Below are 14,630 nucleotides of genomic sequence, written 5' to 3' on the forward strand. Positions count from 1 at the left end.
ATAGCCTGGCTTTTTATGAGTGCCCCCACCTCACCCCTCCGTTATAATAAGTACTTCGAATTTTATTTCTAATGGTTTTTAATGTCCATTATTTTCAAGATTATCTTTGCTTGAGTTTATTTTATTTGCACGATGTCTTCAATCAGGAAAGGTTTGATTGACTCACTGCCATTTTAACCACTTTACATGTCGGTTACACTGAAATTCTCTTCATAAATTGTATGTATTTACAACAGCTTTGGGTTTTATAATCTAATAAATAAAATATGTGATGCCCTTCTTCTGAGCTGTGCATTGGTTGTTATAGTTTTGTTTTTATTTTGTTTTCAATGTTTGTTTTCCGCTTCAGTGAGTTTGCTTGGTTTGGTTTAGTTTGACTTGGTTAAAATAAGTCTTTAGTATTAATGATAATGTCAAAGTTATGATTCAAGAAATTCAGAATAGATTTGTACAGGACAAATAAAACATTTTGTGCAGCCAGTGTATTCACAGTTTTAATATGTGCACCAGTGCCTCTGTGTACCACACTGGACCCCTACATGTGAGTGGTGGGCATGTAGCTCTGTGGGCTAACGCCTAAACATCAGGCACTTGCCCCAAAACAGCTTAAGAGCTATTCTACAATTATGGGACATTTTCTTTTCCAGCCATGAATTTGAAAATAGTCCATGCACAAAATACTAAACATACATTTGTTGTGTGCACCTGAGACAAAATGCAGACCCAGTTGTTGAAAAAGTGGTTCCAAAATATTATTTCAACACCTCAAAAAAGGACATTTATCTTTTGGCCCAACTTCTTGATAACCAAATTACTTGTCGTATATAATTGTTTCAATATTTTGTTTACACTTATAATTATTTTGCTGATTTCTTTAAGATCAACATATTTTAAAGATCAGTAATTATGAACTGCAAGTTATGTCCCACAACATATGTGCCACCCTGTGACCGAAACTTATGTAGCCTGGAAGGGGAAGAGATAAAACAGTGAGCCGGCATGGCAAAGAGGAAGTAGCATGAACATCATGGGTAGACCAAAGGTCACTTCTCTTTGAAATTTTTGCATTTTTCTTGACTTTTCTGATTAGATTGAATGTGTCACTGTAACTAATGCAACCATGTTACCCAATTTACCAGAAGAGGACAAATGAAAGGTTCCTGTATTTTTAAAAACTACGTTTATCCTTGACTTTCAGTCCATTACATGCCATCTGGGGGTTTTTTCTGAGAAAACACTAATACTACCACTATTGCCTTTGTAATAGCTTGAATTATTATATAAAAGATTGTATTTGAGCAAAGATTTTAAAATAAATACAGAAATTACTGACGAAAACGTGCGACTCTTGAAAAGTTAGATTTCAAAATTTTCTTAAATTGATATAAATTACGTTTTATCGGAAACTGAATAAGTATTTAGTAATGAAGTATGGTATCATTTATTAAATTGTCTACTTCGGGTATTGGTGAGATGCACAAGCATCCACGACTGAAACACTTTTGATGCCTGAACTGTACAAATCGAATTTTTTTAAAGTTCAATATTTGTTTTTAACTGAAAATTATAACATAAAGGGTCCAGTAGTCCATATTTTAAAGCCCAAATGGGCTATGGGTTAATAGCTAGAAAAATCCATAAATAGAATAAACAGGAGAATTAAAATAAAAGAGCCCAGTGAATACAAATGTGATTATAAATCAGTAGGCAGCTTGGCAAGTAAAAAACAAAGTAACTACAGGTATGAGGAAGGAACGATTCCCTCTGTAAGTCGTTGTGGTTGGTTTTTGTTTCTTTTCTAGTTAGTTTGACTGTTTGTTTAAAAATAATAATCTTGTTATCTCTAAATGTTAATTTTCTGAGTCTATCGGCTTCAGGTTTGCTTTAAAATGCTGCTGGATAAGTTTCGGTGTCTCTGTGTGATGAGCTTTATCTGGTGGCTTTAGAAACAGTGATCGGCTGCACCGTGAGAGGGCGCAAAAGCCACGGCTTACTTAACGCAGGCACACATATATGACAATGAAAAACAACGCAAACAAAACAAAACAAACCCCTTTGGAAACCTGCTATGTATGTTCGGTTTCCTCTGCGCAAATCCTTAGGCTATCATTTGTATAAACGCAAAACACCCGGCACTGTTTTACATTACCTGTCTGGTAGTTCCGTATTCGTAACTTGACGGTAAAAACTACATTTCCCAGAGCTGTTGGATATTTGGCTGATTGGGACGTGTAGTTCACAGAGACACTGGAGCGCCGGCAGGGAAACCTGTTTTAAAACTACATTTCCCGTGTGGCGTTTCGCAGACTGGATGCAGGAAGTGTGTGGAAGTTTGTTGATGGAAAAAAGTTCTCATGGTTATTTTCATGCCAGTGTAAAAAGTTACGTTTCTCTGGTTTGGCGACTCTCAGAAGACTGTGCAGAAGCTGTTTAGAGACACCAAAGGTAACATTAAATCACTAAACAGGAGCTAAGGAACGCAGAAGCGTTTTTAAAAGCTAGTTTCAGATGTTTTAACACTTTTTTAGCTAACAACGGTAACGTATGTCATCGTTTTGCTGGTGTTTGAAAGCTTGTAGCCACACAAGAATTTAGCTGCATCCGTTAACTTGTATGTTAGCTCAGTGGTTGTGAGCTGTAGTTTGTTATTTAGCTTTTCGGTGAAGTTCACGTCGATGTCAGTACAGTTCGGCTTAGCTGTGCTCTTCGCAGTGTTGTCAGTTTAGCGCTAATATCATGTAGCTTCGTCATAGATCAGTCTCGTAAACTTAGTTTATCTCGTGTTTAGATTGCAAAGTGCAAGCAGATTTTGTCTGAACTGCATATTTTTTTCTGCTTGTTAGCATCGAGGCGTATGAACAAAGTCACTGCTGAGAAATGGTTGGTATGCTGCTCCTCACCGCCACACCTTTGAGGTAGTGAGCTTTAACCGAAAGCAGCCTGCTTTCTGGGCATTATGAACTTGTATCCAGACACCTCCCTGTCTTACTCATCGCGGGAGAAGACATCCACCCCGCAAAATCAGCGACAGTGGAGTGTATTGAAACCATCAGAGTAGCAGGGAAAGCATGCTTCAGGCAAAGCAGCGTGACACCCATAAGAGGAGCCCGCCGTCAGCTTCACACAGAGCCTGATATTGTCCCTGATGGAGGGACCAGTGCATGCCTGATTTCTGTCAGCAAGCCCAGGAAGCATAAGTAAAGTCTTAGTGAAGCTGGAGAAGTCTGTTGTCATCATAATTCTAACTAATGATAAATGAAGCTTTCCTAATAGTTTTCTCATGACCAACTTGAACACATTTTTGAATGATTTCTTTTCTGGTGATAGGCAGACATAGGAGATATTTTCTCGTTAGCTTCTCTAGTTTGTTAGCACAAATGTCATAGGATTGTATCAGCATTGCACAAATATGTTGGCTGATTTTGTAACTCGGTATATCAGGTTTTTGTGGGCAAAATCTACAAGACGAGTGCAACAAAGAACTGAAAGGCTTTAATACAGTTGAGGTATTATTTATTTGTAAAGACAATTGAACCACTTTCCTGTCAAAAAGGAGAAGATTAAAAAACAAAACAAAAAACATACAGAGGCCCAGAATTTAAAAATCAGTTTATTACTACCCTCACTGACCATTTTATTACTGAGTTGGACCTACTTTTTGGTCTCAGAGCTGTCTTAAATCTTCGTGGCATATCAAGGTACTCGAAACATTCCTCAGAGATTTTGGTCCATGTTGACATGATGGCATCACACGGTTACTGCAGATTTGTTGGCTGCACATCCATAATGCAAATGTCTTGTTTCATCCTAAAGGTGCTCTGTTGGCTTCAATATGGTGTAGATGCCAAATATGGACTCATTGTCATGTTCAGAAAACTTCTTTGAGATCATTTGAGCATTGTGACATGCTGCATTATCCTGCTGGAGGTGGCCATCAGACGATGCACTGCACTGTGGTCATAAAGGGAGGGACATAGTCAGCAACAACACTCAGGAAGGCTGTGGCATTTAAACAGTGCTCAGCTGGCCCTAAGGAGGGGAGACTATGCCAAGAAGATATCCCCCACAAAATTACATCACTGCCACTAGCTGGAACTGTTAATGGATCTGTGCTTTATTGGTGTTTATGCCAAATTCTGATCTTTCCATCCAAATTTTGCTGCAGAAATCGAGACTCGTCATCAGCCCCGGCAAGATTCTTGAGCCTCTGTGAATTGTAGCCCCTGTTTCCTATTTATCTGCCGCAACCGGTTGGGGTGATGGCAGGATGACAAGATAAATTTATAGATGCTCCTCTGCATACCTTTGTCGTAACAAATGCCTATTACTAATGTCTTCCTGTCATCTCCAGACAGTCTTGTTTTTCTGCTCCAGCCTCACCAAGCACATTGCTGCTTACTGAATAGTTTCTCTTTTTCCTGAAGATCCTTCATATCATCTTCTGCAAACCCTACAAATGGTTATGTGGGAAAATCCCAGTAGATCAGCAGTTTCTGAAATACCAAGAACAATTTAATGTTCCAAGTAGTATGATTGTTGCTATATAATAATGTTCAGCTAAGATGCACCAATCTATTGCCCAATATGTTGGAGTATATCGTGCCGTATTGCATGTGGCAGTGTCACAGGTGAATTTCATCTGTTGCTTCATGAGTTTTTCTCTGATTTACTGTTCGAGAATGGCATAGTATAAACTTGTTTTTTCTTTTTTTTCAAGAAAAAAGAAAAACATTCAATTATAAAAAAAATTATAATTAGTGTTGATTTTATTTTGGTGTTTCTTTGTTTGTGATCTCGCACAGGGACCAGAACATCAAGAATAATGGGGAGCGAACCAGGCCCAGTTCAGATTGTCAATGTCTGTAAGGACGATCACTCTTTCACCTTGGAGATCAATGCTTTGAGTCAGATCCTGCTGAACCCCAAGGTCCGAGACAAACGTGTTGTGGTGGTGTCAGTGGCCGGAGCCTTCAGGAAGGGGAAGAGCTTTGTGCTCGACTTCATGCTTCGATACATGCACAGACAGGTGAGTTGTGCTGTAACCTGATCCTTCAGCGTGTCTCATCACCATATCTCTGTAAGATCAGCTGAAGTTCACTTCAGAGATCAGCTGAAGTGCGCTTACAGTATCAGATGCTGGACTCTCACTGTGTGAAGCTAAGCTTCAGAGCAGGATGCTAGAGACTGATTTTTGTCCTCAAGGTGTGATAACCTATAGAATTAGTCCTGGTGTGTGGATTGCATGAGGACTAACTAACATGTGAACTAACTAGTTTACTGACTAGGGGTAAATGAGAATTTTGCCATGACCACTAGAGTCTGTGAATGCCCTCTCTTAACTTTATTACTTTTATTCATTACTTTTACCATAGTGCCACTGTCTGGCCTCACAACATGACTAATATGACATCTTTCAGTCACTGAACACTTTACACTCCACTGGGTACTTATTTGTTATGTAAATTATTCAAAACAATTGGGATCTCCATTCATAATTTAGGTTATGGCTGAGCGAATAGCACCGAAGCTTTACCTGAAGGCCTCGGCTTTGCTGTGATGGGGGTTTAAAAGTGAAGTTTGCATTTCTGTATCAGGACGAGGAGAAATGGATGGGTAACGATGACGAGCCTCTGACCGGGTTTTCTTGGAGAGGAGGGTCAGAACCGGAAACATCAGGCATCCAGCTGTGGAGCGAAGTTTTCCTTGTCCAAAAGAGCGATGGTGAAGAGGTACTCGAACATTTATGTGTGATTATTTGTTTTAAGAGAGTAAACATGTAAGCACTCAGATTTACTAATGGAATTCATATTGAAATATTGAGTTGATGTTCATTCATTGTTTTAGATTTTCAGTGCCACAGTAATTTCTGGTCTCAGCCTTTCCTCTAATCTTTAGTCTGTGCTTATGACTTTATTACTCTAGCTGTATAAGAATAAAGCACATTTTGTAGGTTTGTATTTTATATAACAAAGGTTTATAAGTGCAGTGGACAGATCCCTGCATGCTGCAAATGTCACTGCTACAAAGAGATGAGCTGGTTTCTGTCAGCCTCCAGCAAAGTTTAAAAGCAATCTTCTAAATTTAGACCAAGCGGTTCATCTGCCTACAGGCGTCTTTAGCTGCTTTTTCTGAAAGCAGCTAAGATGGACTTTTTATACCCAATCACAACCTTGATGACCTTGACCTCAAGGTTAGAGGTCAGCCATCTGTAAGCTCTATATGTCTATAATCATTATAGAGTCTATAATCATGTTTTGTTTCTAAATTCCTTGGATTCCTCATTTCTGCATGCATGTTCTGCATATTTCAGTTTCTCTGCCACACCTCAGATCAGTATAAAAGTTGAATGAATGAAAGCAAGGTTGGGCAGTGGTTCAGATGCAGTGACTCATTAATACACATTACTGTTTGGAGTATTGTGCCTCCTTGTATTTAGTGTTTCGCTCACATAGAGTTAACTTTGCCAAGCTGCCTAGGTCCACTAAGGAATGTTAAAGTATATTTGGCAAACCTGTTTTAGAAATGCTTTTATGTCTAATTTCTCATCCATCGCCATATTTGGGCAGGTTACTGTGGAAGATCCCCTCAATATTATTTGTAAATTATTATTACTGCTAACTAGCTTGTCCAAAACCTTTTCATTCTATGTTTCACTCTTGTCTGGCTCACTGCCCAGGTCCTCAATATCATGCAGAGTCTCTTATCTTGCATTCAGATGCCCTCTAACGCCACTGTCTTGAACTGCGATGGTAGTTCTGCTCTCTGAACCGCTGCAAGCTGTACCAGCAGCTGGTGGAGAACTGCTTCATATGCCACTGCACTGAGCTTGTTGAGGTTTCAGAGCGAAACTGGAGCCAGTCTAAAATCTGAAATCTGAGCACATGTCATAGCACGTGATTCCTACATTTACCCCATGTTGCGTATCTTCTCCCTCTCTGCTGCTGCAGGTGGCTGTGGTGTTGATGGACACTCAGGGAGCGTTTGACGACCAGTCCACTGTGAAGGACTGTGCCACCATCTTTGCCCTCAGCACTATGACCAGCTCCATACAGGTGACGATCTGCTCCGAGCATCACTAAATCAGTATTTTCTTGATACTGTTGTAAAGTGTGCCAACATGTTTTTGTCTTGTTTAGCTCTACAATCTCTCACAGAACATCCAGGAGGACGACCTGCAGCAGTTGCAGGTCAGTTTGGATTGGTGTTTGGAAAATCCCACCAAAGATTTTAAGCCCCAAACGATTAAATCTAGTTACTGTTTAGATTTAGACTCTCACACATAATACTTTCCTCGTGGTGCTGGCTCTGATATTGTATTCATTCATTCACAGCAGCTACTTTAAGGAATCGACTTTTAAACAGTTTTGTTTGGTGTACTCTGTTATGCTCATGCGTTTTATTTCATACTTGAAGTTTTTCTGCATCTAATGGAAGTAATTTCACTGCCTAACATAAATCATGTGCCACATTTTTTAATTTCACTGTTAATTTTCCATTATGGGCATCGCCGCCTCCTCTTTCTCCTTGTAGCTGTTCACCGAGTATGGTCGTCTCGCCATGGATGAGATCTTTCAGAAGCCCTTTCAGGTATGAGAAACGACGACATTCAGTGATCTGTGGGGTTTTTTTTGTTCTCTTGTTCTCTAACACGTTCTCTCTCCTCCTGCAGTCTTTGATGTTTCTGATCAGGGACTGGAGCTTTCCCTACGAGTACAGCTACGGGTTCAAAGGCGGGAATCAATTCCTGTATAAACGGTTACAGGTACCAGCCACGTGTTGATGATTTTGCAGAGTATCATGAATGCACTGTGGCTGTGAATTTTTATGTAACTGATCTGAAATGATGAGTTTCAGCAGTGCTTGTTTGTTTGTTTTTTATTTGTTTGTTTGCTTGGTTGGTTGTTTTTTTAGGTTAAGGAGGCTCAACACGAGGAGCTGCAAACAGTCAGGGAGCACATTCATTCATGCTTCACCAGCATATCCTGCTTCCTCTTACCTCACCCTGGTTTAAAAGTTGCCACCAGTCCTGCCTTTAAGGGACAGCTCTGCGGTAAGGTCCTCGGGTTTTTGTGATATTTTTAGTTGGATGGCCTTCAGCAGAGTGCACTCCTGAGTTTACCGTAGATTTTTGTTTTTAATTGATTGTTATTTATTGTCAGATGTTGGTCCTGAGTTCAGAGACCAGCTGAAGAGTTTGATTCCCAAACTGCTGCATCCAGACCGTCTGGTGGAGAAAGAAATAAATGGAAACAAAGTCACATGCAGCGGCCTGCTCGAGTTTTTCAAGGTGAGATCACAATCAGATATTTACAGGCCCCCTTTTTTTTTTAGTTCATTGGCTAGAAATGTTAAATATTTGCTTTACTTTACCTGCTCTGAAGTTTTCTCTTTCTCTGAGTATAAAGAAGCTCATTTTGAAGCTGTTCACCTGAGCTAGAGACAGGGTTTAAAAAAGAAACAATGGGGGGAATGGAAAACATGCCTTAGCCCACTTCCTTTAAAATTTGCCAGATGTTTTTAGTCTACTGCCATCCGGTGTCTATTACTGTTTATAGATCACAGTGAAAAGGCACAAAATCCTCATGTTTTTTGTAACTAAATATTAGTCTATGATTTTACGGTTCAAACAGCTCGTCTACTTCTAGAAACTTTCCTTCTGCTTTGCAGTTGTAGAAATAGAAACATGTCTTGCCAGTTAGCAGGAATCTCAACAATGGCTCTGGACAGATTTCAAGCTACCAAGATCAAGTATGTAAGGAAGTAAGTAGTAAGGAAGTCCACCCACCCATCTTATTCCAGTTACCCAGTTCAGGGTTGCGAGGGTGCTGGAGCCTGTCCCCACTGGGGGGAGAAAACCATAATTGTGATTTCAAGAGCCACCAGGATATTTAAAAAAAGCTCAAATTAAGTTTTATTAAACTTTTTCCTTGTATGTTACATTTACACCAACACGGTCAGCATCTGTGGCTCATCTCACAGGCACAAAAGAAGGTCTAATCTATTTCAAGTTATTTTTATATTATGTTAAGAAGAAGAAAAAGTGTACCTCCATCTTGCCGGTATTTGTGGAACAGATATGTGTGTTTGTGAGTGGATTATATGGTTCCTGGGTAAGCTCTTACAAAGTAGATGATTGTCTCTCTAGACAGCTGCTGTCATGGATTTCTCTACTCAGGGTTCTCCATATCTGTGTCTGAACAGTCCTTTCTGTTTTGTGTCACCAGGTTTATATCAAGATTTATCAGGGAGAAGACCTACCGCAGCCAAAGACTATGCTCATGGTACGTATACTGTTTACGCCAGTTTGACCAGGCACTTAGTGTTGCTCTTGAGTAGGTCACTCTTTATCATCTTTACCATGTGTGTGTCTGTCTCACCAGGCCACAGCAGAGGCCAATAACTTGGCAGCTGTGGCGTCAGCCAAAGACCAGTATTACAGGAACATGGAGAAGGTGAGTTCATGTTAATCTCTGTGGTGATCCCTGATTATTATCATTCCCATTAGTCACTACTTTAAAGTGCTTGTTGCCTCAGTAATCTACAGAGTAAAGGGGGTTACATATATCATCTGTAATGTTGAATTTGAAACACCCTCCCTCTTTATGATTCTGTGATTTTACTAAGGTGTGTGGAGGAGACCTGCCTTATGTTTCTCCAGATTCCCTGGAAGAGAAACATCAGTTTTTCTTCCGGGAGGCTCTTCACGTCTTTGCATCCACCAAGAAGATGGGCGGACAGGAGTTTTGTAACCGTTACCAGGTGAAACTGGAAAAGGAGCTATTGGAAATGTGGGAGTCATACCTGAAGCACAACGAGGTAAAGAGTGGTTTGTTTTACCCTCTTTTATTATCTAAGTATAAAAATCAATTAATGAAGGTAAAACGTGGTCAAACATGATTTAATTTCAGTTTTGTTCCTGATCACTTGCTCTTTCTCTTTGTATTCAAAGTCCAAAAACCTCTTCAGCGCCTTCCGGACTCCTGCTGTGCTCTTTGTCCTGGTGTGCCTCCTCTACGTGCTCTCTGGTTTGCTTCTTTTTATCGGCCTGTCCACCTTCGCCATGTTTTGCGACTGCACTCTTGGTGCGGTCATGGTGGCCATGCTGACGTGGGCCTTTATCCGCTACTCGGGTCGGTACCGAAATGTGGGAGGAGCCATCGACCAGGCTGCCGGCGTCGTTCTGGAGCAGGTGAGAATAAAGGGAGAGAGGCATTTGTGTCTCAAAGCTTTCATTGCTGGATTCTGTTTTAGTGTAATGCACCAGTTACAGCCACTAGAGGGAGCGCTTGTTGTAGAGAGCAACAAAACCACCAGGATTAAAAATAAAAAGTCTGGTTCTCTAAATAAAAACGGCTTATACAACACATTTGAATAGTGTGAATTTCCACTTTAGTGCTAGTTTAGAGGTTTAAGTGTCTGAGCAGATAGCTTTGTCCTATGTTAAGCTTAAATGCTTCACTGACAGTATGAGTGTGATAGGGATCTGGGGAAAGTTCACAAACTAGTTAAAGCGGTTGTGCCCGAGGAGTTTTCCTGAGCCTGAATAAAGTGCGTTCAAACCTTTTCAGAGTAAACTTGAAAAACTTTAGCAACGAGGACACTAAGTGGAGCTCCCTCACTAAGCTGATCTTGGAAAGTGTTGGTAACGTGAAGTCTGAAAGTTTGAAATGCCTGTAAAAGTAGAAGTTACTTTCAGCTGTTTGCTTATTAACAAGGGGGTCTGTACGGGTAGCGCTGCATGTTTGATTTGTCAGGTTTTTATGCTGGAGACCCTTCCTGACACAACCCCAAAGGGGATTTTCCTTGCCTGGCTTTTTACCACCGTAAAAATATTCAGCAGTAGAACAAAAACGGAAGAAAACCATGAATCAACACACAAACATTACCTGATGCTGCTGAAGTGAAGAAGAGCAAAGGTTTGCAGAGGTTTAATTAGAGGCTCAGCTAAGCATTTTGCAATTTCGCATAACTTTAAAAAGTTTAACTTTCTTCAGTATTGAACAGCAGAAATTAGGCTTTCTTGTTGGAAACCATTTAAATTAAAAAAACAAACAAACAGCGACAGTGCTGTAAACAACAGTAGACTGGTGCGTAATAAGCAAGTGAATAATGCAGAAAACAGATTTTTAGATGGGAAACTGTTCCTGAAGAACACTGAGAGAGAGAAAGAGAGAGCTGTGCAGGAAGTGTGATTTTTATCATGGTGGAAGCAAAAGTAAGAGGGAATTCATGACGATGTTTATGTGAAGCGAAATGTGAAGCTTAGTTTAGGTCTTCTTTTGCTGCTGGTTTTGAGACAAAACCTGCAGCTTCAGAATCTAGCGCAAAAAAATGGTAAACACAAAGTGCGGACCCGCCAACGCATCAGAATCTGTGAGCTGTCGGCTTTCAGCCCCAGCGGCGTGTCCGTGCCGTCAGGTGAGAAAGCCACATCTCACTGATTCTGATGCATCGGTGGGTCCGTGCTTTGTGTTTACGTCTTTGTGCAGAATCCTTGTACCTGCTCTCATTTACTGTTTAAGTTGTTTGGTGGTTGTCGAGATTTTGTGAGGTTTAACCTGAGATTCTGGTGTTTCTGGCAAAATAAATTTATATTTAAAAGTTGGATTTTAATAAATCGATATCATGTTATTCAAGCGAGAATTGATTTTAATCAGAAAATCGATAAGGAGGTGGTGAAGAAAGGAAAAACATTCAATGCATTTAAAAAATGACAGAATCAGAAACACCAGGCATCATTTTTTGTACAAAAATTATAAATTCCTTCAAAAAGAATATGGGACCACACAGGTTAATTATGTGGGCTGCTAGAAAGCTGACCGCCTCAAGTTGTTAAACTGTGTTTAAACGACTCTGATTCATTACTTGATAATCACCAAAAAGCTGTGAATTTTTTTTCCTTGCCCTCTAAACTTCTCCTGTGGTCAAATTTCTTAACTTAAGGCTGATAAATTAGAAAAAAAATTACTATTTCTTATTTTTAACCACGTGAGAAAGCAAAATTGTTTGTAGTTGATACAAACTGCACACAAATGTGACTGACCTATGGAGATAGCTGCATGTGTTTTCTGGTTTCTCCACGAAGACATTAACATCGTTGGCTTTGGTTGTTCACCAGGCAGGAATTGTGAGAGGAGAAATTTAAACCCTTCCCATTTTCTTGCCTTCATTCACCTGGCTGGTGGCAGCATGAAGTGGATATCCAGCCCACTGGACTCTCGCCTGTGGCTCTTCTGAGGGACTTCGAGCCAATTTTTTTTATAGGTCATACTAGGTCAGCTACATGGTCTCCTTTCAGAATACCTCACCTGGGGTGCATCCTAGTCAGATACCTGAAATTGCTGCTGCAGTAAATGAAAGTAATCTGTCAGTATGAATAAATAAAAATGTATATTTACAGATTACGTGTGTAACTATATGTACACATGTAATCTGTAAAATTACAAAAGTTCTAGTAGCTCTCTGCCAAGACATGGCAGTGGGGAAGGTCCCTTATCAGTTGGAAAAGCTGCGAAATTTATGAAAATTAATGCTATCCTTTAGTTCAGTGGTTCTTAACCTTGTTGGCGGTACCGAACCCCACCAGTTTCATATGCGCATTCACTGAACCCCTCTTCAGTGAAAAATAAAATGTGATTTTTTTCAAATTCAAGACATAGATATGTTTTTTATTGGTGCACAAAATGAGCGTTGCATGTCACGGTGGAGGCTCTGCCGAACCCCTGAGACCGACTCACCGAACCCCTAGGGTTCGATCGAACCCAGGTTAAGAACCACTGCTGTAGTTGTTTCAAAGCCATGAGCGGGCTAGACATGAGACTTTGCCTGCCCAGTTCTGGCCCCCAGGCCTTATGTTGATACCCCTGCTCCAGAGGAAGCTAATTTCCGCTGCTCATATCTGTGATCTCATTCTTTCCGTCCCTACCCTCATGGCCATAGGTGAGTTAGATCTACTAGTCTATGGACAGCGCTGCGTTCACGCCTTTACCACAGCAGACCAGCATGACGTGGACATGAATGTCAGAAAGTCTAACACTGGGGACACCAATGGGGGAGGGGAGTGGACGGGGTGCTACACCCCTGTTTCCTGCACCCTACCCGGTGTAGGGGTGGGATGTTGTTTCAGAGGGTGCATCCGTTCACCCGCACTCTAGAGGGGGGATGCGTGTGTGTGTGTGCGTGCGTGCGTGCGTGTGCGTGCGTGTGTGTATGATTGGCCTGCATGTTCGTTTATATAAGTGTACACGGTTAATTTGTCTGTGTGTTTGGGTGTGGCTGGGCCTGAGCTGCTAGAGTCTATAGAGCTCATCTTGGAGCAGTCCAACACTGAGCTGCTGTGTGGGGCGGACATGTCTGAAGCTGCTGAGCCATCTGACGAGCAGCTGAAGCTGAAGGAGTATATTTGTTATCACATTGTGGTCCAACTGTATAACACATGCCAGTTTTTACCAGTTATTTGCAGACTGTGTTGGAGCTTGATGGCCTACATACAGCAGACTTATCAGGGCTTGTTTTCTGAAAGTGGCTCGACTGTTACTTCTTATAACTGAGCTGATAAGAGAGGTGAGACTGAACCATGACCATGCAATAAATGTGTGACCCACGAAGCCTCAACAATGAACTACTGAAGGCCAGTTTGATGGTGCTCTTTGTGGATTATTGTAATGCTTTCACAAATATTTTTTGTTGAACAATGGTGATTATTAAGAACAGATAGAAATAAAAATGTATGATGTATGTATCCAACATGAAAAAGGACTGAAACAGAAAATGAAAGTGTTCCAGCCCTCAGAGGCTGTCTGAAGTCCATTCTTGAATCTTGAGTTCACTTTCCTTACAAGTTCCTCGACCGTGCCATCGCTGGCAGAGTTTAAAAACGGTGATGGATACAGCAACCAGAACTGAAGTCAGTGAACACTGCAAGCACTCACATCAGCTCTCTCTCTCCTGTTCTTTCTCTTTTCAGGCCACTGTGATGCTGAACAAGTCGAGAGGGACAAGCATGGTGGAGCACAAGAAAACCCGTTAAAAGACCTCCACACTCTCTTCATAATGCAAAGCAAACGGCGCCCACAGCAAACACACAGTCAGCACCCAAAGCCTTATCATGCCACCCAAACTCAACAACACTGACACGGGGTAGCGAGATGATGCCACTTCACCAGCATCTCTATTATGCACAATATTCTGCCTGTTAACGGTTCTGTTATTCTCTAAGGCAGGGACGTAAACTGTATTTTATGTCTTAAATTGACACTGCCATCACTTTACAAGTTTACAATTGGTCTTAATAGACAAGTCAAAGTTTACCTTAAACCTAAAAACACTTTTATTTTCTACTTCAAGCTTAATGCATCTTCGTTGGCCGTATGTTGCTAAGACAGGGTTTCTGCAGTGTATCTTGAAATAGTTTCCTAAAATGCTAGCTTTAAAGCGTATACATTTATTCAGGTTCCTGTGAGGTTTTCTTTGTTTTCACTCATTGACTTTAAAACATTCCAGCTTGTTTGTAGATTGGCTTCATATTTTAACATGAACTAGCATTTCTTGGGAGGCTTTGAGGGGAGAGTAAACAGTTTTTTGCTCTACACAGCACAGCATGGAGGCTGTATGTAATGGGAGATTCACTT

General features: G+C 40.8%; 1 protein-coding gene across 1 annotated transcript; it reads left to right on the forward strand.

Annotated features, from left to right (window-relative positions):
* Window positions 1-2,222: 2,222 nt before the first annotated feature.
* LOC102214654 (atlastin-3-like) lies at window positions 2,223-14,624 on the forward strand. The gene is made up of 14 exons (XM_005723032.1): window positions 2,223-2,445; window positions 4,803-5,026; window positions 5,595-5,729; window positions 6,948-7,052; window positions 7,137-7,187; window positions 7,531-7,587; window positions 7,670-7,762; window positions 7,912-8,050; window positions 8,160-8,287; window positions 9,225-9,281; window positions 9,381-9,452; window positions 9,625-9,816; window positions 9,950-10,189; window positions 13,967-14,624. The coding sequence occupies exons 2-14, from the start codon at window positions 4,823-4,825 to the stop codon at window positions 14,027-14,029; spliced, it is 1,536 nt and encodes a 511-aa protein (XP_005723089.1). The 5' UTR covers window positions 2,223-2,445; window positions 4,803-4,822; the 3' UTR covers window positions 14,030-14,624.
* Window positions 14,625-14,630: the final 6 nt, after the last annotated feature.

The sequence above is a fragment of the Pundamilia nyererei genome, unplaced genomic scaffold, assembly GCF_000239375.1.
Source record: "Pundamilia nyererei isolate P.nyererei 1_Seehausen unplaced genomic scaffold, PunNye1.0 scaffold00008, whole genome shotgun sequence".
Lineage (NCBI taxonomy): Eukaryota > Metazoa > Chordata > Actinopteri > Cichliformes > Cichlidae > Pundamilia > Pundamilia nyererei.

Coding starts and splice junctions, on each gene's coding strand:
- LOC102214654 (XM_005723032.1), top strand. CDS start 4,823: ATGGGGAGCGAACCAGGCCCAGTTCAGATTGTCAATGTCTGTAAGGAC. Junction 7,763..7,911: donor TCCTGTATAAACGGTTACAG/GTACCAGCCACG, acceptor TTGTTTTTTTAG/GTTAAGGAGGCTCAACACGA. Junction 9,282..9,380: donor AGCCAAAGACTATGCTCATG/GTACGTATACTG, acceptor CTGTCTCACCAG/GCCACAGCAGAGGCCAATAA.